This window comes from Lissotriton vulgaris, chromosome 6, assembly GCF_964263255.1.
Source record: "Lissotriton vulgaris chromosome 6, aLisVul1.2, whole genome shotgun sequence".
NCBI classification, from domain to species: domain Eukaryota; kingdom Metazoa; phylum Chordata; class Amphibia; order Caudata; family Salamandridae; genus Lissotriton; species Lissotriton vulgaris.
In genome coordinates this window covers 1,141,065,091-1,141,091,497 of record NC_141694.1, presented here as the reverse complement: position 1 = coordinate 1,141,091,497, position 26,407 = coordinate 1,141,065,091, and the positions used below count along the sequence as shown (strand labels likewise).

Here is a 26,407-nt window from a genome sequence, read left to right as displayed (position 1 = left end):
TTGGGAAGGCGTACCATATTGATGCATTCCCAGATTACTATTCTTCGTAAATCTGAGAATGCGCCAAAAATCCATGGGTCCACACTTCACCATGGAATTCCTTCTCAATGCAGAGTAGCTCAAGGCAGCAACTTTTGCTGCCTTATGTTACTCTAGATTTACAAAGCCAAACAGAGCTATGGAAGATGACATAGTAAATCTGATTTAATGCCATGCATTGCCTTGTGCCATCTAGTGGAATGAAGGGAGATTGCAAGTCCCTAGGAAATCTTATCCAAAGTGTCACTACTTTTCTGCGATCTTCCTTACTTGCTTTCATGCAGTTGTTGAGGTATGGCCCTGGACTCTAATGCAGTTAACACCAATATCTGAATTAATGACATTGACTATCTCAGACTTCTTTTTTTAACTCAGTGGACTAGCAACCTTCAATTATTCTGACATGCATCCCTTCTTTAGAAGTGAATTTATGAAAAGCACGGACTGCAACCAACCATCTTTCACAGCTTCATGACAAATTGTTCCTTTGATAGAGATTGCCTTACTACAGGTTAAAGTTATACCCTTCAAAAGATGATTTCTGTTTTGAATAAATAATTCATTTAAGGATTGTCAGCAGGTTGTCATAGGAGGCAATTTCAGTGTCGAAAAACATAACCAGTAGATCCATTACATGCACTCATCCAAGATTGAAAAACATACCCCTGCCCCATTCATTCGATTTGTCAGAGCGACTTTAACATGTGATGCAAAAGTTGTTACATTTACTCATCCATTTCTCCTATCTCTAACCCACTGTTAGTGAGTCTGCTACCTCAAAGTGTGGTTCGGTATAAACCTGTCTTTGCAACCCCTTCGTTTTTACACTGAGCTGTACAGTTATCTGGGACAAACTAAAAACAAGCATTGGCATAGCCAATAGCCACAACAGTTGATGTTGTTGCACCAAGGATATTGTGCTGCATAACTAAATACTTAAAAGCAGGGCTCGAGTCGGGGTACCACGCGGGTGGACGGCGTCCGCCCACTTATTTTACCAGGTGGACGCCGTCCCCCCTGCCAGACAGCTGGACTTCACTTTCAGTGGGGGATGGTAGGGAGGTTGTCGGATTTTCACCGGGAATTGCTGGGGGGTGCCACTCACACCGCCTGAATGCCCTCAATCCGGAATTTAAAGCACATAATTTAGATAACAACTAACTGTTCGATGTACGCAGGGGTGCTTGATTGTTGTACTTTACGACAAGCATAATTACCTGCCTTGTGCCTTCTCACACATTCTGAGAAACGATACGTGTGAAGAAACGCCCCTGGAGGTCACTGCAGGCTCTGAAGTACGCACAGCCACGCAGCTGTCATAAAAGTATGTACTTAACAGTAAGTCGGAGAACGTCCAGTGGCCGTACCTTGGCCAGTAATGTTGGGGGCGTGAGATTCGGATTTTTCCAACACTCGCATACATAAACATAATACAACAAGCGGGTGCATGAGAAGGGCTAAAAGGGGAAGTGGAAAGGGAGATGAATGGGTATTGCAATCGCATTTAAGGGGTGAGCGAGGGGAGGCAATGAGCCCGATGGTGCAAGTCACCTTTCGTGATGTCACTTCCTGTCGTGACATCACTTCCAGTGACAGCATCCCCCCCACTGCTTTTTTTAGGACTTGTGCCCTGCTTAAAAGGTCCCAAAAGCGAGACCTATTGTTTATGCCAATGCTTGTTTTTGTTATGCATTGATTAAGTGGTTCGCCCAGAAACACTGGATGTTGAACGCCCCTTCCGACACCGGAACCCGGTTCTCCAGCTTCGAGGTTGACCTCTCTATCCCTTAGGCAACATCCACACAACTTTAAATCAATCCTAGAATCGGTTCTAAAATTCTGACCTGTTTGTATGCATGTAGTATAAACATAAGATTCCACACATGAACAGACTTTAAACAGAGTCATACTTTAACATTTCAAGAAAATGTGTACTGTTTAATTACATTAAGGTACTTAAGTTCCTTGCTGTTTCCTAATATTTCCAACGCAATACTCGTTTGTGCTCGTTATACGAGTATTACCAAGTGTTTCAAACTCTCGCATACAGAAGTAAAAGATTCGGGTTCGTTGTGGAAAAATGATAATAATATTTTTATTGCATAACGTATTTGAACGTCTTGATAACCTTGACTACTACAATATGGCCGCTGTCATCATCGGAACTCTAGTTACAGGCTCGTTTCAGTTTCGCCCCTCAAAAACATGGCGGCGCTGCAGTCACCTCTTCTTTTTTTCCCACCCGTGTTACTTTGAATTCCACGCACAGCCATGGCGGCGATCAGATGGAGCTCTCGTGTCCTCAGTACGGTGTTAAGAGGTGAAGTGCTCCCTCCTGCATGCATGGTTTTGAATGTTTATTTTTAAGTTGTTCTTGCGCCGTTTGCAATAGTTGTTAAGCGTGCTGCGCATCGTATTGCCTGCCTTGTATATGGGAGCACAAGGTTACTGCTATTTGCCTTGACAATATAGCAACGACTCTCTCATCTAGGGATTTCAGGGCGGTCTTTTGGCAGAGGCATGTCCTTCGCTTTCTGCAGTCAACGTTTGTCAGTCTTTTCTGCCACCAACCGATTTCCTTGCCTCCCTACGATATGAAGTTGTAATTGGGAATTTTAGGGGGCAGAGAGATTATCATAGCCGCAGACTTCATTAAGATACACTTCACAGAAATATATTTTGTCAGAGGGGAGAAAATATTTTTTTTTTAAAAGGGCACGTGACGTTAATGTACGGTTGAGACATGTGGCTGTACTTGCATTTGTTATCCTTTCCAAACATGTGCTATGTTCAGTGCACTTCAGAAAGACTATGCCCCATTCGTGATCTCAAGTCCCTGCGTTTTGACCTTTTGATGTACTTCTAGTCTTGATATGACTTGGTTTCAGTTTATGCAAGCAGGTATTGTGAAGTAAATGAAAAGGATGCTCATAAACCAAAAGTGTTGTCGGCAGCAGCTTTATTCCACAGAAATAGAAGGGCTCCAACTGGGACATCCAATCAGGGCCACAACACGGGAGCTACTGACCAGTAACATACTGGAACATTCTAAGCATAACATTTGTAAAGTAAGAGCCCACCCGTGTAACGGTTAAAAAGCAGTTTAATGGCCCTGGAGCACCAAGTAGATCGAGAAGAGCAGCAAACTCGATTTCCTCCCTGCTCTGCCAGTTGCTTAGTAGCTGTCCACCTAACAATCTAGAACCCCTTGTTACCAGGTAGCCCGGCACGAGCCTCACGGGTTGTACAGTGAGAGAATGTTAAACATAACACACCTTCCCTCTTTAAATGATAAAACAAAAGAATACACATTCTCAAGTAAAATGTTACAATACAGAAAAGCAATACATACATGATCACTCATTTTTTGTAAAATGCAAGAATCAAAATATTATGTATACATCAGTCACTTACTATCTCACAATCAGAACCCAACAACCACTTATCTTTACTCCTGACACATTTGCCATTTCTCCTCGCTCCAACTTCAACCATGCAACCATCATCCTTACCAACTTCATCCTAGTCTTCACCACCCCGCATGCTGGTTGTACTACCCTTCACTTCCAAAGGACCTTCTTCTACTAAACTTCTTCCTGCAACACACCCATCTGCCTCAATTAATTATCGGGCCTTCTCATCTTTCCTTTTTAAACAAACCGTTTACTGCACTTTTTGCGTAATACTTTCACCCTTCTAATTTTATTTTACACACTGTCCCATGTTGGTGATAAGTTTTTCTAGGAACTAGTGAGTGCTTATATATATGCTTCTTTTTACCATTGTCCTTACAGCCTTGAGAAAGTTGTGGTGACGAAACGCGCGCTGGCTGGTTTTCGTGTGTTTTCTGAAACGAGCACTGGACCATCATTACATCTTGGAAGAAAGTTCTTATGACTTTGTCAAGCAGGATTTATATGTCCTAGTTCTTGCCCTTTTGTAGTAAATACTAGCAGCCCGTCCCGACCTTGTCTGGGAGAAACAGGCTTCCCTGCCCCCGCCCGCCCCGACATTGTCCAGCAGCCCGAGGCACCGCCAGGCCCGTCCCCCGCCTGCCCCGACCCCCACCTGCCCCGACATGCGTCCCCTTACCTCAGCCGCCGCTCCTCCCGCCTGTCCGCTGCTCGCACCGCCGCTGACCTGTCCGCTGCTCCTCACGTCACCGCTCCTCCCCCGCGCCATGTCTGCTGCTCCCTTACCTCAGCTGCCGCTCCTCCAGCCTGTCCGCTGCTCGCACCACCGCTGGCCTGTCTGCTGCTCCTCACGTCACTGCTCCTCCCCCGCGCCATGTCTGCCGCTCCTCGTGGCGCTCCTGGACGCCGCTCCTCCCTGCGCTCCTGACGTGAGCACGCATGTCGCGGCCGGCGCTACTTCGGAGGGACTACTTTTTTTTTACTGTAAATTTTTTAAATAACGTTTTAACAAAAAATGTATATAGCCTATAACCATCTACACACCCTGGCGATTCCAACGGTGAATCGGGTGTGTGGATTGACGCTGTGGTTCCCGAGTTTACCCGCCTCAAAGGCTGAAAGTTCTTCTTTTATTATAGTAGTATAGATAGATTCCTAGTGGTGAAAGAAGGGGGTTCCCCGATGGGCTTTTAAGGATGTAGGCAGGCCATAGGGGGGAGAAAACTGAGAATAGAACAAAAGAAAGCAACCCTGCCTTGAGATATAATGGTCCTAACAATAGGATCCAAACAATATGTATGGGGTGATTAATCTAGGAGCTAGCATTGCACATAACAAAAACCGGGTCAATCCAAGTATACTCAAGAGAAGATATTTAGAATATATATATATTTTTGTGTTTTTATACTCTTTGAATTGAGGTAGCAAAAACGTACAAAAATAGATTGCATTTTAAATCCACATAATATTTTTTAGAACATCAAAAGACATACATTGGTGGGGGGAGGGAAAAAAAGAAGGGAAATTCATGCTACATTAAGACCTACCCAGTAACAAACCACACTTCAATCATACTCTCATACTCACTAATTTCGAATTTTAGTCTACCTAATATTCTATCATTCAACTTTCATTCTTCCATTCATTCCTATAGTCCTGGCGTGTGCAACACAGAGATGGCAAATTTGTTGCATAACTCAGGATGTTATTCCAGGCAGATGACATTAATACGGGTCCTGATGGATATAGGACAGTATGCCGTATTCCTGGAAACACAAGCCGACGCGCGTTTCGGTGACAGGCCAGTGGGGCCACACCTTCGTCAGGGCTGGGAGTTGTTAACTGGGAGGGGAACAAGTGTAAAATCTGGAAATAAAAACAATGTCTTAGATTTTTGTTCTATATACACAATACCAGTATAAAGTATTCAAACATACGTTTTCCACTGTTTAATGCATTTTAACATTTTAAATCAACATTGGTTATTAGTATGATACATATATGGTTGACTGTTTGTGGCTGTGCAATGCCAGACTGCCTAGTGACACTCCCTAGGACAGACTCCCGGTTAGGTGAGATCTGTAAAAGGCACAGTGATAACCTTAACTAAATGAACCATTGAGTACATATCATAACAACACTCATATACAAAATTATTTTAAATACATACACACATTCATTCTGGCGCGCATATGACCAAATTTTTACAATTGGGCCAAGGATCCCTCAAGAAAAGTTATTACAATCACTAGTAAAGGTCAAAGGCTTTCTTGTTTAGAAAACCCGACCTCTAGGTGGAACATGTCATTCATTATCACATGTAGGAAGGCAGGGGGGTTATTGGCGTAATTCCTCAGAGGTTTTTTTATTTTGGATTTTAACACAACAAGGGGCAAGCGCGATATTTTTAAGTCAAAACAAAATATTATTCCCACTCGAAAAGATTTTTTGATCTGATTTTTGAAACTTTTTCAACACAAAAAAGGAAGATTATAGAATGATATTTTACCTATATTAGAATTCTAGTCATAAAGACACAGATACTCGTGACCAGAGGTCCTACGCAAGGAGGATAACGCTCTCTACTTCCATTCACACTGGATACCGAAGGTAGTGGTCCTATAATTGAGATAAGGTTAGAGCCTCATAAATGTGATGTTAGTTAGAGCACAGTTTAGGATAAGGAAGTCACAAGGCGATACGGGGGTTAATTATATTTTAAATAAACATTTGTTTTAACGAGACTGTGGTAGAGTTTCCATATTTGTTCTAGGACACAGTTTTATATTGACTCCAATTTGAAATAAATTAAGCTCGCACATCGTCTGAAATTCTAAGGTCCTATGTTAAACTAAAAAATGAACTGGTGTTTCACGAGTTACCTGAAGGGTTCTTGTGAAAGCTCTCCGGCGGTAATGTAAAATTGATTAAACTTCAAGGAACGAAAAATAGATAGTTTCGGAGATACTTCCTAGCAGAAAAAAGGAGCTGGCGGAGGAGGACGTTGTATTGCATGCTGATCTAGGAACCAGGGGATGCTTTAGCTCACTTTATTAAGAGTGCCCAAGCAGGAGGATTAATAAACATTTCCTCTACAACAAGTTAACAACAATAGACAGTCAGACAGAACCTACATCCCATGCCTATTACCCTGGTTCCAGCTCTATTTGGACCATCATCCATATTTTGATGAGAATTATATGTACAATATTGAAATACCTTTCTAAGAGAGCTTTTGCAGAACGTGACTACAAATAGATACATATCGCCTAATAACAAGAACGGCTCGGACAGACCAGATTCCTCCACAGAGAACTATTTGTTTAACAGGATGCCCATTTGAGCACAGTTAAACGTTACAGATAAATCCACGAACCCTAATAACTGCGGGAGAAGATATAAGGACACTATCTTATCCTTTATTGTGCCCTGAAGAAGTCCCAAGAGGACGAAACGCGTCGGCTGTAGCTCCTGTGTGTGTTTTTTCACTTTCAACTGAACTCAATAAAAGAACTCTTAAAGAACACAAGTAACAAACTAATGTGATTATTGCTGTTAACCTCCATCAAAGTTATCAGTTTTTGCAAATTCTGAAGTGGTGCACCTTGACCTTGTTTAAAGTATTTCATAGTTCATGTTTTGAACCAACATTGTAACGGTGGGTGTCTTTGAAGTGTGCACACATATTGTCCCATGTATTACAGTGTGGGTCTAAACCAATCTTGGGAGAATATTTGACCAGGTGCTGTTCTGTTGGGAATCCTCCACTGTTGTCCTTTTTCGTAAACCCCATACATATTGTTTGGATCCTATTGTTAGGACCATTATATCTCAAGGCAGGGTTGCTTTCTTTTGTTCTATTCTTAGATAGATTCCTAGGACTGTTTGTGAGCATGGGTAAGTGTGTTTATATTTTCCACAGACCAAAGTACCATCAAGTAGGGTAAAGCGCCGTCAATTAGTATACATCATGGCTCTTTTTTCAATTTAAATGAGGCTTATTGTATTACTCCTCTTTTTGTTTTCCTGTCCGGCCCCTGTGGTAACGTGTAATGTAGTGTGTGTGTTTTTGTAAGTATAAGGAGTGTTATTTAAATGTGTATGTTTTCCTTAGAGTGCCAGGCCCCAAGCATGAATATGCGGAATTTTGCGTCACATAGTATACAGCATGCCTCTTTTGTCAATGTAAATGAGGCTTATTGTAGTGCGTCCTTGTTTTCCTGTCCGCCCCCTGTGTTAATGAGTAATGTAGTGCGTCTCTTTTTTGAAGTATAAGGAGTGTTATTTAAATGTGCATGTTTTCCTTTGAGTGTCATCCCCCAAGCATGATGTTGTGTAATTTTGCGTCAATTAGTATACAGCATGCCTCTTTTGTCAATGTAAATGAGACTTAAAGGAATTCCTTCTGTTTTAGTTGTCCTGTGTGGCCCCTGTGCTAACATGTAATGTGGTGCGTCTATTTCTTCAAGTGTAAGGAGTGTTATTTAAATGTGATTGTTTTCCTTTGAGTGCCAGCCCCCCTGTTCAACCTGTGATGTTACGGAGATATTTGTAATCTGTCTGTCGTTGTTTGTTTAGCAATTAGAGCTAGGGCTCTGAGCACAGCTTTTTCCTGGCCCCTGCAACAACGTTATACATGTGGAAAGTGCCATAAATTAGCGTACTTTATGCCTCGTTGTGCAATGTAAGTGAGGCTTGTGGAATTGGCCCCTGCAATGTAAATGAGGCTTGTTGATTTGTCCTTGTATTTTTTCCCTGCCCGGCCCCTGTGCAGGCCCCTGCATCAACATTAGACGTGTTTAATTTTTGGGAAAGCAGGCTCGAGGTTTGTTTAAATCACACTGTTTTTTTTTTTACCTGCCTCGAGGACTGAAAGCAACCTCGAAGCTTCTTGAATTAGCCTTGTTCTTGTTTCCGTACCCTATGACAATGTCTTTTTCAAAGTGTGTTTATTATAGCGCATTAAATGTAGTTCTCTGTTTGTTCACCGCGTTAGTGCCTCTGACAGCAATAATGGTCCGAGACAGAGTGCGTGAATCATTCCTTTTTTTATTTTTGTATTAATCACCTGCGTGTTGGAGCAATGGTTGAAGGTTTAGCATATTTCTCGTTTCAATTGCTGTGGTATTTTAATGTTAAGTCGCGTGATTGGTTGTTTGGGTGGAAGGCGCGGCCAACAGTGTTTGCGTTCGTTCATTTTGCGCCATTGGATGCTTGTGCAAGGCTTGCCCAACAGTGACCGCCTTGTGAAGTGGGCTGTGACTTGTGTTACCGCGTCTGTTGTCCTCCCGAAGCCGCGCCCCTTTGTTTATGCTCCGAACCCTGATGAATGTATGGCATAGTCCGTGAGTACTGAGCCCATTGCACAGACATGTTTAGTTCCACACATGTCAAAAACGCTGTTTATGTCACCACTGTAATGCTACAGAAGTCGATGTTTTCAAAAGGTGTTTCTGTGTCCACTTACACCTTTCTTCCTGAAATCGCTGTGTTTTGTGTGTGCTTGCTGAAGGTGTGTTTTGTGTGTGTTTGAGTGCTTGAATGGGCTGTGTTTTGTGTGTGCTTGAGTGCTAGAAGGGGCTGTGTTTCCTGTAACCAAGTGAAGTGTGATGTGTTTTGGGACATGCCCCTCTGGCAATGTTACCGCCCCCTGAACAACGCCCACAAGGAACTACTTTATCCAGAATGTTGTTTGCCCTTCGTAATGTATATGTTGTAGAAATGTATAGCCTATGTCCATCTCCTGGACCTCCCCTTTCCAACGCTGTATTGGGTGTTGTGATTGATGGTGTACTTCTGGAGTTTACCCGCCTCAAAGGTTCCCAGTTCTCGCTTTATAATAGTAGTATAGATGAAATGTCAATATATAAGAAATAAATTATGAATGGAACAGACAACTGCACTTGCTTTGTTTCCTGTTTTATGAGGAATTTCTCCTAATCTGTTTTGGGCCAAACTGACAGATTGTTGTCTTTAATGAAATTTGTGAGTGCCAGGGTGTTTTCCGAAAACACCCATAGGCCTTGTTCCTCTCCATTCTGTTAGCCACTGCTTCAACAACATCCCAGTCAGCATTTGCACTTTTGTCATTAAACGTTTCCGCCCATACACACTTACCGTGAAGAACAGCTATTCTATTCAAATTCCAAACCTTGCCATCACTCAACATGGGGGCATTTTTGCAAAACCTTAACTTTCAAAGGTTCGGAGAACTGACTCTTTCCTTTCTTGAATTTCCAAGGTTTCCTCACCTTCTCTTTTTATTTTTTCATTTGTTTATTTCGTCTGATTAACAGTACAAGTCACACATACTATAATACTTTTTTTTTCTTATTTGCGAGGTACACATCATGACATCTGTAAATTTTCATGTACAGTGATAAAATACTTTCGTTTTGTGCAATCAGGGCTTACGGCAAATGTTTCATCTCAGCATATTGCAGCAATAAAGCACTTATCATCTTAGGTTTACAGTTCAGCGTTTGACAAGAGAAATTACATTACTGTACAAATTAAAGTGAAACATGAAGTCTAACATTGTTTCCTTAATGGCAATAGGGAGTAATAGTTATAACAGATCATCCCCTGTATTTGTACATTTCGGCCAATTTACATTTATTAAGTGTCCTCCGGTATTGTCAAGAGGTATTGTTTCAGCGGTTCCTAGAAAACTCGGGGCCTCGACGAGAGCGGTAGTTCCTCCGCGTACGTCTCCATGGTCTCCCTACAATATATGTCCATGAGCCAGTCCTTGAATCTAGGAGGTCGTTTGCTGCCCCATCTAATGGCTACCCGTCGCTTTGCCAGCAGAAGCGCTACACCTAGAAACTTCCGCCTTTTTGTCAGTGTTAATTTATATATCCCCAGTAAACATACATGCGGTGTATTCGGCACCTGCTAGCATTGTAGTTATTGCCCTCTAATATCCTGTCAATAATCGTGTATTTTTGGGCATGCCCACGCCAAGTGTAGGAAATCGGCATTCATGGCGTTACACCTGACATCTGTCATGTGATCTTAGGCCATATCTATGGAGCTGGGTCGGGGTGTAATAAAATTGGTGGAGAAATTTAAAGTTAATTATTTGTAGGTTACAATTTAGTGTCAATAATTGTAGTAGTGTGCAGCTATATTTCCAGTCCTGCTCCTCTATTTTGTCTTCTAACAGTTTTTCCCATTTAGCTAATGATCTATTGGTCACCTCGCATTGTTCTGATTGTGATGTATTGTATAGGCGGGTGACTAACTTCTGTCCCGTTGGCGCTATTAGTAGGGCCTGTAATCCCTGTACGTTGGTGGCTTTTCTGGGTAGGTATTATATAGCTCTTTAACCGCTGCTTGCAACCGCATATGGGCAAATATCTTAATTGGTGTGCTGTGTGTGCTTAGTGACTGGTCATTTCTTTGTATGAATCTGCCATGAGGTAAAACGTCTTTCATAGTGTAGATTTTCATATCTACTACCAATGGCGTCATTTTCTTCTCTTGTGTTTATGATAATTTCGGGTGGTTGGCAATAGGAAGCGCCGGGGCATAGACATGCAGCTTATTTGCCTTATGCGCCAGTGCATGCCACGCATTTGAGGTGCAGTGCACAGGCTGGATCGAGTCCCTGTGTGTGTAAGGCCTCGGGTCTGATATAAAAGTTGTCAATGGAATAGGTTGTATAGTATCTGTTTCCACTGCTACATGTTAGATGTATCCATGCGGTTTGATCCAGCTAGTGCGCAGTAGAAATACAGCTGCAGATCCGGCGCCCTGAACCCTCCCATGTGGTATGGTTTTGTTAGTGTAGACCAGCTGACCCTAGCCTGTTTACCCGCCCACGTCCGCTTCTGCATTGCTGACCGCAGTTTTACAAAGAAAGCTTGTGTTAACCAGATTGAAATGTTTATAAATAGATATGAAAACCGGGCAAGAAGATAATCTTCTGCAGCGCAATCCTATCTGATAATGACAGAGGTAGTTGTATCCATCTAGCTATTTGCTCATCCAATTTAGCCATTGCCCTACCATAGTTTTCCCTTATGACGAGGTCTGGGTCTCTATGTATCCATATCCCCAGATATTTCACCGGGTCAGTTTGCCTTCTCAAGGGATAATTTAATGCCGGTTGGGTCGTTGCTGGCGTTAGAGGTATAACCACTGATTTGTCCCAGTTAATTCGTAACCCAGCATATTGTTCAAAACGGATGTATTCTCTAATTAAACTGTTTAAATGCGTATTAGGAGGAAGTGTAAATAGTACCATGTCATCAGCATACAATGATATGCTGAGGGGGCGTAGGCTAAACTGTAAAGCGGCTTCCTGATGACATTGACAAATCTAACAGGCAAGGGACTCCAGAATCAGGGTGAACAAGATCAGGGATAGCGGGCAGCCCTGTCTCGTTCCCCTGTTCACCTCTATAGGGTCAGATATTTGTCTGTTCAGCCTAATTCTAGCTGTTGGGGCATGGTATAGAATCTCCGTCCATTTTAAAAATGGTTCAGGGAATCCCGTTCTGGGCAACACCTCAAACATGAACGGCCACCTCACCGAGTCAAAAGCTATTGCAGCGTCCAGCAATGCCACAGTTGCCGGCAGTTCTGGATCCAGATGGTGGTAAGGTTTCCTCACCTTGACCAACATTCCATTTTCTACCACAGTATCTTTAACATTTATTTCTTAAATCATATTGTGCCTTGTATTTTAAATGGGTATCCACAAACAGGGCTCGACAAATCTAAAAAATCTTACTTGACCTGCAGGTCGAGTGAGTAGACTTTTCTACTCGACCTAACAGCAATGCACTCGACCCACAAATTGATTCCATATGATTTTTTTTTAATACATTTGCAGCGCCAACAACCCAAGAAAACGTTGGCTAACCAAATTAACAGCAAATTTTATTAATTTATCACCCATTTACCTCCCTATGTGTGTATTAAAGTGCCGTTGTGAACGTTTCTGCGAACATACATGGCAAAAAAATACCTTATAAACTTTAACATGTCACTGAAATAACATCCATGACAACATTTCAGGCTGGCACTTACTTGTTAGTGAAGATGCTGATGCTCTAAGCTAAGGGTTGCGTTCTTCAGATCGCTGCCTTCTGTCCTTGCTTTTGCTATTCTGTCTTGAAATAACTTTGTGCAACAGGACCAATGTACTTGTATCAATCGAGGTTGAAACAGACTGAGCCATCGGTGTTTATGGCCAGAGATCAAGTTCTTGTTCTTTCAAAAGAGGGACAGTTTTGCATATTCATGGACCGGGAAGGCTGTGTCAAGATTGTCATTGTCCTGTGTTTCCTCTCAGCGAAAGCACTACTGTTGGGGTTGGATGAAAGTGTCAACTTTCGAGCTGTCCACTTGTATTTGCATTAGCGCTCCGTCAGCTTTGAGGCAGAATGTAGCTCATTTTATAATCAGTTTGTGCTGCCAAGTCCTCCAAGTTTTGTTTATACTGCTGTAGCTGTGGTAGTGCTTAATTTGTATTTTAAAAAGTGCCAGGGCTCATGTCAGGAGTCCATTGGCTTGGCAGTTCGGGCTGGACTGTTACCATGAGGCACAGGGGTCAAGACTGATTTCCATTTAGCCAGTCCTGAACTGGGGTGGCTAACAGTGAGCTAAAGAACGATGATGGATTCAACCCAGGTCTGTGACTGGGGGTGAGTGTCTCCAAAGAAGACCAACCGCTGCTCCAACATGGAAAATTGTCAGAAGTATTGACACACCCAACAGTGAATGGTAAAACACAGTGCACACTTATTAAGGAAAATAGTGCTGATTTGAACATAGAGAGTAGCAATAAACTCAGTCGCTATCTTTTGACTCCGTAACAGTGTTGTTTTGACAAGGATGTTTGTGGCCCATAATATGTCTTGTTCCTGGATTTGCTGAAAGCCAATGCAAAACGGCTGGGTTTGGATCAAAAGTGTCTAACTCTGGCCCATCTACTTGGATTCGCATTAAAGCAGACATGGTGTCACTTTTAAGGACCGTACAGAGCTCATTTTTTATTCGGTTCATGCTGCTAAACCCCCATTCACATATTGCTGTTGTTGGACTGATGGAAAGCATGATTTCTAAAATTGGAAGTGCATGTTTAACTTCTTCTGGCTGTTTTTTCAATAGCTGAGTGAAGAGGGATACAGGCTTATGCGACGTCATCCGATTAAAGACGTACAGTTTAAAATCTAGTAACTCTCCAGGGGCAGACTGAATTTCTTCATCAGTAAGTTCCTTTTTGTAGTACGTAACAAGGACCTCAAATTCTTGATCCCCAAAACCTCTAATCTTTTCAACAGAGTCTGGCCACAAAGTAAAATCACTAATGTTAAACAAAGAATGCAGCTTGACTGAGATGTGCTTCAGAAAGCGGTCACTTATAAAAGAAAAGAAAGAGCATTCTCTATTAACTCAGTACTGTCTTCCTTGACACTAGTTTCATTAGAACTGCCTTTTCTAGCAGGCTTTGCCTGTGTTAGTAACAGGACCCCTGCAACATTTCCATCTTTAAAAAGCAATTGAAATTGTGTTAGTGCTTTTCCTTGTTTTGTTTTCAGCAGTATTTGCTTCTGTTGCAACTTCAGAAATAAGACTGTCTTCTTGTTGAAATGCCTTAGACACTTGTTGAAGCAGCTCTGTGAAGTCTATCATGAAGTGCAAGAAATAAAGAAACTTCTCCGATTTTCATGTCATGAAGCAATCCTTTGGCTTTGTTTGAATATTCATCACTACCAGTAGCAAGGTGCTCAAGATGAAGTACTGTAGATTCCCAGTTTGTCTTAAGCGCTGTTACTGCCCTGTGCTGACTTGCTACCCATCTGATTTTCTGCAAGCCACCAAAATGTTGTAACTGCTCTAGATTGTGAGCTACACAGTGCACAACTGCAATGTGATCGCAATTGTCCCATCCTTGATGTTTGTAGACTTCGTCCAGTAGCTGCTTCACAGCACCAGATTTAGTACCGAGGTTCACAGCAGCTCCATCTGTATTCAGACCAATGCATTTCTGGCTCAGAATATCCAGAGATATGGCCATGCTTTCCAGGCCAACCATTATAGCATTTTTCTCTCCGGATGCAGTGGAGTTTTTCATGCTGACTATGTCACACAGATGGGTAACAAGGGTGCCTTCACAAACGTATCGTACATGAATCAGTTCCTGTTCCTGAATTCCTTTGTCAGTTGACCCATCTGACAGAACACTAAGGAACCTAGCATTTTCTATCTGGGATCGAATTGTCATTTTTAGGGTCTCGAAAATTGCTATTACAAAGTTACGGCATGCATGATCATTTGCATAATTTTCAAAATTCCCAGTCAGGATTGTTCTTTTTCTGCAGTGTTTTGGAAACTTAACAAAAGCTTCACCTTGTTTTGCAAGATAATAGGCTGTATTAAATAAAATGTTTAAGTGCCTGATATTTTTTTCATGCATTTTCGTGATTGATTTGGCTATGCAGGTCTCCTGTGGGTTTTGAATTGCTGCTTCATGGAATATGCACTTTTCATGTGATTTGCTCTTGTGCCATTCCAACGACTCCCTTTTGAATTTTTTTGTCACACCAACATATAGGAAAGACTTGGTATCTGCGAGATGAGGACACAAAACTTGAGATTTTTTAAAACTGGTCTCGACTAGGACAGCTTCTTTTTCTTCAATCACTGCCCACTTGAAATCTTCAAGCCATTTCTGTTGTACAACTCTGTCTTTTTGTTTGATCATACTCCCTCTGCTTTTGGTGTATTTCTTCTAATGACTTCCTTTTCCCAACTGCTGAATTCTCTCCTGCATTATTCATTGGAGTTTTAGCTCCAGTGGTTTTTCCCAACCACAACCTGATGTCTGCTATTGCAGCTGCTGTACTCTCTGCCTGTTGTCTGTCTTGTCCTCACTAGTTAGCCGGCAATTGGAGTTCTGGACTTTTATTAAGGTCCAGAGGTGTCAGGGACAACACCCGAAGACCCCTGAGTTCTACCTGTCTCGGTGCACAAATAAACAGAAACACGGGCTTCTCGATGGTGGCGTCAAACACCAAAGGTTTATTACTGCAGGGACACAGAAGTCACAGAAACTACACACGGGCAGATTCTAGGAGCCTGTTCGATTTGCACAAAATGGGTTGCTCCTTAAATACAAATTATTTAGCTGGGGGCAACATTCTCCACATACTAGTACGTTTCTTAACCTTTATGTCCTAAACAATAAATATTTGGCGTTACACAGGAATCGTCAACAATATCTGATGTCAAAACATTACGAACGAGAGGTTCCCACTGTTCCATCATAATCCCATGTTATCTTTTCATTCAAGAGCCGGACCGCCTCATCGTAAATTTCGTTACCTCCCCCTAATAAAGGCCCAGAAGGAAAGGAGCAGAGCCAGGTGCAGAAGATAGAAAAACAGGATAAGAGATGTTTGTGGGTCGTAAATGGGCAAGGCTACCAGCTTCGGCCGCCTAATCATGATCAGGCCAACGAACACGAGAACCAGTATAGCAGGACTGGCCTCAGGCAGGGGAGGCAGCTTTTGCCAAGTCATGCGGCCACAGCGTTTCTGTCCTAAGGTGCACGTGTCACTAGCAAGGTGAATCGCCGGCTAGAGCCTACGTGTCCTTAAGTGAAATGGATTGATCAGAGGTCACTGTGTGTCCATTGACTATGTGAGGGCAAGAATACAAGATGGATGTCATAATCTAAAATGGATACCATGGGTGTATCGGAAATGTGGTTATAACAGGAGTGCTCTTGCTCGTAGCATAGCGAAAACACCAGGATATACTAAATGGACCATTTGCGGTTCATTTGGTACCAAAATTATGAGTTTACGACAATGTTGAAAACACGGGTTCAAATCGTCACGGAACCTCACACTGCTTCTGTCCGCTCTGAGCTAGAATCAAAAACAATAACTGTAACTAATTTAAAATAACATGAAGTTTGTACAAACTACTAAAAGCTTAACATTTGCGTTCAATAATTAATTAGATCATGGCTCCAATTACTTAACTGCATGATCCGATCTGTAACTCACTGGTACTCTCAGGTTCGCACAAAAGCACCCCAATTTGGAATGCGCTCTAATCAATCATGGTACTGAGTGATGTGCAACACCAGTGCTTTCAACTGAAATAACTCACTATCGAGACTAGTCTGCTCTTGAGAAGTGCGGGTTCTAATATGTATGCAGATGGGGGGGGGGGGATGTTATACCTGTTCAGTAAAATTGATAGGTCTGCCTTAAACTTATTAGCGCTCGCATCAAAAATCACGCCAACTGTACTGGCTCCCTTACACCCACTGAGAATGAGTAACTCACAGTCAGGATCCCCGAGACAGGAGTGACGCTTGATATTTTTTCTAATGCTACCCTAATGATGAATGGATGCAAAGCCGCGGTGGTGCAAACCCTAAGCAAACACAAAAGTTCTCAGTACAGCTTTAAGATGGTCTAAGCATTGGCATAGGCAATAGGTCTCGCCTTTTGGACCTTATAAGTGTTTAACGAAATGCAGTTGATGTTGTTGCACCAAGGATATTTAATTGTGCTGCAATAATACTTCTAAGGTTCCAAAGGCAAGACTATGCAGGGGGCACTGTTTGTTGGCCAGTGAGCAGTGAGTGAGCAAGCTCAAACCACCCGGGGGTCTCTGCAAGAAAATCAGTAAAATAATGTGGCCAAATTGTGCATTTGCAGCCCTTTATGTCAGCGAAACGAACTAATTTCTGAACATCTGCTACTCATGAGTTGCTTTGTGCAAGCTAACAGACTTCTCAGTTAGTCACGGTTATGGAAATTTCCCAGCCCTCACAACAAAACTCACCAAGACTGCCCTCAGAATTTACTTGGACAAATAATACTGCATTTGCTCCTCAGTGATGCAGGTGCACTTTGTGCCACTTTAACAGTTTGCTCTCATATGGGACAGCTTTCATTTTGGCACTGGACTACACTAACACACACTAGTTGTTCCGAATTCCCAAGACAGGATCCAGGTCGGTGGACTTACATCATGCACCAACAAGACTATCAAAAGAAAAGGAGGCAAGGACCAAGGTCAACTTACCCACCACAGACACATGGGATCACCAGCGGGCCAGCTACAACACTGCTATGCCAGGCAGGCACGCATAGTTAAAAAGTCTCCGGTCAGGCACAATACGGTTACATATTAGAAAACCTGCTCCCTAATAACCAGCACGCAGCAAAAATAAAAGCTACCAGATCTCTCTGATCTGGACACAACCTTAATCATTCCAAAAACGTACTCCTGGCATTCAGAAATAGGCACTGACAAAACAAATGCTCTAGTTTTAATGTGACATTGGGTGTCTGCCCTGTGGATTCTAGTAGCACAGCTGAGGCTGTGTTGCGTCATCTTTTTATGGAAACAACATCTACGATCATGTGAAGCTCACTCCCCCCTCCCAAAGCCAATCTCTGGGCCTAAACTTACTTTTTGGGGGGAAACTGGGGGCGTGGTAATTAGCGGTCACACAATCGGCACCTTAGAGGTGATGGTGACACTTTCTTGCTAGCAAAATCAAGCAATGAAGGTGAGGGAAACATACAAATATTCACAAACTACACTAACAGCATAGTACATTCACACAATGTTCTAATGCAACTTGCATAAATTAAGCAGTATTATTATAAACTCTGGGAAGACATTTAATTTCCTTTGTACCTTCAGATAACTGACAGAAGTACGGACGTTTAAGTGCAAGTATCGAAACCCTACGCTGCAACACAAACAGCCAAATCAAACTCTCCACATGCGCTTCATCCAGGAAAAGCGAACCTTTTTTAAACAGTTTATATGGGTACAGCACACACTGAAAACAACATTTTACAGACTAATGCAACAACCCAAAGGAAAATCCTTAATAATTTAGCATGCCCTGTGAACGATGCAGAATGATGTGCATCAGAGAAAAAGTGCCCCTCATTGGCCTGGGACATGACCACATGCAAAATAAGGCAAGTCACCCTGTGTAGAATGTGCCAGAGGAGGAACCCTCTAAAGAAATCATCAGGACCCCAAGTTATCAATATTATTTTTGGAAAATAATTAAGTCTCTAGTGGGTCAAGAGCAGTGGTCTCAAACATATAATAAGAGCTGCTTATGTTATTATCCCATGCACTAATATTCGTGATGTAATAGTTACTATATCAGTCAAGATTACATAGTGGCCCCCTCATGCAAGATTTTGTCAGCAGTGATCAACTCGGTGAATCAGGCAGCGTTTCCAGCACAATTGTAAATAAAAATAGGCTTAACAAATTTGGAACGTCTCTACATGTATAAAGTCATAGCCACAGCTGCAACGCCACTGGCCCCAGGGTAATGAGTAATAAATAACCCCAACGCTGTATTATTTCACTAGTTAGATTTAAATATAGTTGGCAAATTCATCTACCCCATGAGTTCTGAAAATGCACACATTTGTATCTTCACTACATGCTTTCCAGTTCTAGATATTAATTCAACCTAGCAAAACCTTTAATTTACACAATGATTACAATTAATTGTGACTGATGTACAACTGAACGGAAATGAATTCTTGGTCTGACTAACTTGCACAGCAGGTACACACAAATCTAAAAGGAGTCTACCAGGGCACTGGAATTCGCTTACATATAAAAGTCTTAAATTACACAGATCGCATGTGTAAAATTAACTGAAACATATGACAGCAAAAATATATTGGGTCTTAACTAACTTTGTTAAATATTCAGAGGTCTTTATTGTGCACTCTTTGAAGAAAGATAATGTTGATTATGGTAACAAACATGTCGCACAAAGGTTAGCGGTTAACATTTGTGGATAGAGCCCCTGCTGCTGGAGAAAGCGCGTTGCCATAATTACTGTGCAGCCCAACCATCGTGAAGAGATTAGGAAATAGTAAAAACGCACGGGCCAAATGCAGCATGAGAAACCAAAACGCTTTCAAGAACAAATAAAAAGTCGGTCAAAATGAAGCCCTTTAGCACGACGTTCCGTTAAACAAAGGGGGGTTCTTGTGTAATCATCGGGTCGAGGGAGATGAATATGTAAGCGCGCCTAGTCTGCACTGGTTCCAACTCTGGTGCCTTTCAATGTCACAGTGTTCAAACAGAGGATCATTATTAAATGGCAGTGCTCCGAAGGTCTCTATCTGTGTCGCATTAGTCAGAGAAACATTACTCTTGGGTATTATGAGGGACATCTTTACGTGTCAGCGGTATGATCTGATTCCACAGCACAGCGTTTCGAGGGACATTACTCCATAGCACTATCATTTATCTCTGGTTCAATCTTTGTATTTGTATTTTCTGAGAAGTATTCCTTACATCAGCAACTACTAGGGAGAACACAATACTCATGTAAATAGAATCGAGGGGCAAGGGTGCTATGATACATATGTGATAGTCCCCATAACTATCACATATGTATCATGGCACCCTTGCCCCTCGAATTGAGTCACTTAGCCGAATAGAGCACATTCTATTTACATGAGTATATGATACATGTGAATCAAAACATATACATTTAATCTCAGTTCCCCACACTATTTACATGAGTATATCAATTCATGAGCGCATTCAACTGCCCTAAGTTCTCAAAATCGGAGAAATATAACCAAGGACATGAACCTCGTGGCATTCGCTATTCAATAGCTGTCGTGGTGCATGCTGGACCTAATAGTTTAAGGAGCAACAGGCCGGAAATAAACTATGCTCAAATGGAATGTCTGATGGGTAACATTTCAGTGTGTTTAGGTCCGGTGTTAATGGGCTTCAAAATGTGTAGGAGAGTTGGGGGGGGGGGGGAGGAAAGTAAGGTATGAGGGGGAAAGTTGTGGTGGAGCTTGAGGAGGGAGAAGGAAATGGAGGAATGTATAACGGAACGGCGTGGACAGTCATGATTTAAGAAGGCCTTTTGGAGAGGTTGGGTTACAGGTGGTTATATAGAAGGGTTTTGGTGTAAAACAAACGACTCCCCTCTGCAAGCCAAATCGCCCTGCACCCGGTCCCGACTCACCCGAAGAGAGCGCGTGGTGGCGTGCTACGTCACTGCTGCACTTTAAGCAGCGCGGGAGCAGGCCAGGGCCGTCATTGATAGCGCTTTCGCATGCTACAAGATTGACGGCCCTGGGACCCACAAAAACAATAGGCAGCGCACCACACCACCACTACTAAGTTAGGTGGTGCATGCATGCTGCCCCCTAGAGCCTTCACCGCCCACCGTACCACTACCACCACTATGCTAGGTGGTGTGTGCACTCGTTGCCGCCGTCGTATCATGCTGCCCCCTAGAGCCTTCACATGCTACTGCACCACTGCCAGATAGCACTCGCCAGGCCGGTCAAGTAGGCCTTGAAACTGACTCTCCTTTCGGGAAAATCACTCGCATTTGCGAGCGGTCGAGTAAATTTTTCAACCCCTGACAAACCTCTCCCCTAATTACTCCCTAGCAAACTTTTGTTCAACGTAATAAACGTACTAAAAGCTCAGAGTTAGCCTTGGTTCTGGTCTCCCGTCCTCTCATGATTTCAAAAGGTGAAACACTCAAGTCATCATGAATAACTGTTCTTTACAATCAAACAGTCTTGAATATTTGTACTTCCCAGTCAGCTGTATTCTTGATAGCCAGGTGCACCACATTTGTAATCACCCTGTTGAAGTGCTTTATCCTACCATTCCCACTAGCATTATAGAGCGAGTTATCCTATGTTTGCCCACCCTGGTAAAATAATCATCAGACATATATTGTACCCAATTATCACTGACCTGTTGCATTTGTAACTCCTCATTCAAGAAAACCTAATCCATAAATGTTAGAACTGCATCAGTGTCAATTCTTCCAACAATTTTAATGCTAGGCTATCTAGAAAAGGTATTGATGAGGGCTTTCACATACTTCTGCTCCTCTCTAATGGGTCCCATGCTGTCATTAGCCACCATCTCTCATGGACTATGCGGAATAGTAGGCTCACTCATGCTAGGCAGTAAAGTCCTTAAGGACGTGTCGGAATTGGAACTAGCAATACATTCTCTTACCATCCTTTCCACAAGCATATCCACTCCTGTCTACCAAAACAATTTTTTGATCATATGTTTAGTTTTGACGTGATTCCCCCAACTCATACCACCTTTGATAGCTAACCAGACAGCACCTTTAAGAACCCTGTTACATCTCTCAATTCATTTCCGCTTGGATTGTAAAGAGATGTTCTATTTTTTATGCTCAACCTCTCAAAATAATTCTTAGCAGTAACGGTTTTGAATTGTACCCCATTGTCACTAATAATTTGTGTTGGTATTCCTTGGTTCATAAAAACACATTCCATGATTTTCTGTACTACTGGGGAATTTAAGCTTTCCTTTATTTTTTATCACAGGGCATCTAGAAAACACATCCATCATGGAAATTATGTACTTAGCTGGAGTACCCAATGGCCCCATGATATCTGCTGCTACAGCGTGCCAGTGTCTCAGGAATCCATGCTTCACACATATTGGGTCTTAACGTTTTGAGGGACATGTCAGCATTTGCACACAAAATACAATTTCTCACTAGCCTTTCCACGGCTAAATCCATTCCTGGCCATCAATAACAGCATTTCACTCTTTGTTTAGTCTTCACGACACCAAAATGACCAACATGCCACATACTTAAAACGTGATTTTTAAGGGATGTAGGGAGGATTGCTCTTTCTCCCCTAAAAATAGTAGCATTGTTCACTGATAATTTGCATTTCACCTACCACAGGCTCCTTAACTGTCCGACCAAACTAGATTTCTTGGGCCAGCCTGGCTCAATCCATCCTATTTGTTGAACTCCTTATCTACCATCATTTTCCTTGTCCAAATTTCTTCAGATACCCTGGGTACTCCTTGGTCATGCACAAACGCTATACTCAAATCATCCTACTCATTCTTACTTCACATATTTCACATTCCTTCATGTCAATAGGCATTCTGAAAACAAAATCAGCAAAATATTGCTTTTTCCTGAAACATACTCCATTCTATATATAAAATCTTGAAGAAGCTTCATCATCCTTGCTATTCTAGCGGAGGTATTGAATAACCTTTCTGTTGTCAATAATTTGTAAAGGTGAACTGTGGAAAGTTAAACAAGCATTGGCATAGCCAATAAGTCTCGCCTTTGGGACCTTTATAAGTGTTTAGCCATTCAACAGTTGATGTTGCACCAAGGATATTGTGCTGCATAACTATATACTTATAGGGTCTCAAAAGTGAGACCTATTGGCAATGCAATAGGTCTCGCATTTATGCGAGTTTGAGCTATTGTCATTGCAAATAACAATGCCTTTTATTTTTATTTTTGTTTTAAAAACATAAATAAAAGTAATTGTCATTTACAATGCCATTAGCTTAAACTCTGGTAACTGCGAGACCTATTACATTGGAAATACTTGTTATTTATAGATAAGTTTGACAGCAACCTAGTTGCCCAAACATAATAGATTCATTTATTTTACACGCATGTGGGGGAAAAGTATTGCCTGTCTGGGGATGTTAGTGCACCATTGCACACTCTATCTAACACATTTACAATTAAAATTGGTAATACAGGTAAAATACCTTTGCACTATTGATGCGCTCTATTAAGATTTATTTGTAGACGTGCAGCCAAGGCAGCAACAGACTTCCCCAAACCATGTATAAGTGCACCAAGACATGCTCTCACCATCATGGAGTTTTATTCTTAATGTAGGTAAAATTACTTTGAACTATTGGAGTGCTCCCATTTTAAATTATTTGTGGGGTTGCAGCCATAACATGAATAACTTTCCGCAACCTAAAGGTAATTTCTGAGTTTATTGGGGTATATGGGACCACTTGTCATCCCCACTACTCTCTCACTGCCACATCACTCCACAGAGAAGATAATCACTCCACATAGAAGATAATAATTATGTTACAAGCGAATCCCCTTAAACGCTTGGTAAGGGATGGCGCTCTCTTCCCCAAATCTCTAGCATTTTCGTTTGTGGTGGGTACCACAGTGTAACTGCACTGTCAAACGCTCTACCCAAATTTATGTAGTTTATTTTATGTTTGCAGTAATTTTTAACCTCATCGCTGCTTGAGAGATTCCTCTGCTGTGCTGGACAGCAATAAAAACTGGTGTGGTCATGACGAGCTCAGCTCGTCATAAGCACACGAGCACTGTGCTGCATGACGAGCTGAGCTCGTCATGAGCATGGAAGGGGTCCAAGCAACTTACTTGCAACAAACTTCACATAATACCATTTTTTATTAATAATTCCGCAGAATGACTTCAAACGCATTGACCTCTAAGTTCACCATGACATGCTTTTCCCATTCTCATTTTACTAACCTTTTTCCTTTTGTGTTTATGAGGGCTTTTAATGCACTCACCTTTATCTCTTTCTCTTCACTATAACACTCACAAAATCACCCATCTCCCCGTACCTATGTTCTCTCGCTCACAAATGTTCAAAATATCACAATATACCCATGCCTATTAACCCCTTTATTTTCTGTCCGGTCTTGCTTCCAGGTGTTCTCTAAACTTCTCAAATGCTCAAACTTGGTAAATCTGTATCCCAATTCCTTCGATGCTCTCTCTCTTTAGTTCAGCCACTCGTACTATTCGTGTCTGCCACCGTCTGTTAATCCCATGATACTTTTCCACTGAACTTCTTGTCACATAATTCCACTACAAGCAAAAATGCATAGCTCTGTCAATAGCAGGTTTGCAGTCGTGTATGAGCAGGGCCACTGGAATTATGCGGTAGGAGAGGGACAAAAAATGGGGCAATTTTGAGTAAATTATGTGGCAAGAAAAGTCAAATTATGCAGCATAATTTGGCACATCTTTTAATAGTATTCATTATTTTGTCCTTTTTTAACTTGGTAACACTAAATCGACATTGGTTGCACCTCATTAGCACCAGTTTAACACCCAAATATAGCAATAAAAAGCAAACAGGTGCCCAGTACAGCTTTGCTATAGGTCTTCAATCCCTGGGGGTACAGTACGCAGGATAATGTGATGCATGGCTAAACACTTATAAGGTCCAAAAGGCGAAACCTATTGGCTATGCCAATGCTTGTTCTATTGTTTCGTCTGGCAATCACCACAGGTAAAATCCATTCTGACGCTTTTACCTCTTCAATAATATCTGCTCCAACAAATTTATCAAGTTCATTTTGCACCTCGCCTCTTAACATAATATGAATATTCCTGGCTTTGTGCAATTTTGGCTGCTGAATCTTTAAGTATGTGATGCTCGAAATTAGTGAGCTTACCAATCTGTCCTGACAACACTTTGGAAAATCTCCCAAGCATTGCCTTACCAACACCCTCACTATCATCCACAATCATTACTGGTTCAATAGTGTTAGGATTCAATATCATATTCAGATTACTCTGATCCTGCCAACCCAGAACAGACAGCCCTCTCTTTACAATGTGCAATTTATCCTGGCTCTTCGTGTTTTTGAATCTGAAAAGTAAAGTTCTGTACCCCAATATCTCTATTTTCTTGCCAGACAAATCCTTCAGGTTTGGCATCTGTGGAAACAGTTTCTCACCCACATGATCAACAAATCTTTACTTGCATACCTTCTCATTAATGATCATACAGGGGGATCACAAATCTGCATACATTTGTATTTCCACCCCACCAAACCTCATCACGCAAAAAGGTTTCTTCCTAAGCTGGTCATCACCACCCGCATTCCACACTACTGAATCTTTTGTGCTAAATACTCTGACATGCTTCTCTGCATCGCAGTCCTCTACAAGACACTTCACTTTGACATTTTTCTTAGCCTTACAAACCTTGGCAAACTGGCCAATTTTGCTACGTACTGAGCTTTTTAACTTGGCGGCTGGATAAAACTTGCTATTCAGAAGACCTCAAATTTTTCTTTCTCATTTTATAACTACTCTTAACATTCTTCTTTGATGTACTACCTTCCTCTTTTCTTTTAATGTTGCCATTAACCTCTTCTTGTATTTTACTAGTCTCACCCTTAACAGCGTTCATACTGCGGCTAGACCTCTCCGCCTTCCTTAAAATTTCAAAGATATCATGTAATTCCACATCTGCATTAACTCATAATCTCTCCTGGATAGCAGGGTGTTTCGTATGCATGACCACTTGATCATGTATAAGTTGCTCTTCTAAACCCACACATTTGCAATCAAGAGATCATTTGCGTAAGGCAGACACATATTCATCCAGACTTTCATTTGCCTCTTGCTTCCTCTTGAAGAATTTGTATCTCACAATACCTATACATACATTAGGTGCACAATTCTTATTGAAAGCTGCAGTTACTTTGTCAAACACAATGTCATTTCCACTACCCAGAATCAATGGCAATTGCTCAAAAACCTTCAACCTCATTGACCACACAGAATTAAAAAATATGCTTGTTTTTATGTTAGTAAGGGTTCATCTTCCCATCAATGTCTATGGTATCTAGATAATACTGAAAATAGGACTTCCAATTCAGCTATTTCATGCATGGTTCAACTCTAGCTAGCCATAACGCTTGTGGGGGAGTTAAAACGTAATTCTGGGTGCAGATGACACATACTTTACTAAAGAATATTAATGTTGCTGGACGAGCATATGCCGGATATAGTTTTTTTAACGGAAACATGGCTAACTCAAGATTCTGAGCCTGATTTGGTGCAAGCCCTTACACCAGGCTACCAGATAGCCCGCACAGACCGCGTCCACGGAAAAGGGGGGGGCTCGCCATCATTTATAAGGACACATATACGTGCCGCCGTTCCCTGGATACCATCGCAGATTGCGAAAGCATGCATTTTGTCATTGAATTCTCCCCCAACGACAGCTTTACTGGCATTCTCATTTATGTTGTAGTGTAGTTCCTATTTTCCCTATAGGCCCTGCGCATTGGAAAAACATAAGCAGCAGTTTAGACGTAGAAGTGCGGTCTTC

General features: G+C 41.9%; 1 protein-coding gene across 1 annotated transcript in view; it reads left to right on the top strand.

The window, feature by feature from the left end:
- The first annotated feature begins 2,253 nt into the window (after positions 1 to 2,253).
- The window catches only part of MRPS5 (mitochondrial ribosomal protein S5), a 640,608-nt gene continuing 616,454 nt past the window's right edge, over positions 2,254 to 26,407 (top strand). The window contains exon 1 of the mRNA XM_086927225.1: positions 2,254 to 2,359. Coding sequence (XP_086783351.1) covers positions 2,311 to 2,359 — 49 coding nt within the window. The 5' untranslated portion in view covers positions 2,254 to 2,310. The remainder of the gene's footprint in view (positions 2,360 to 26,407) is intronic.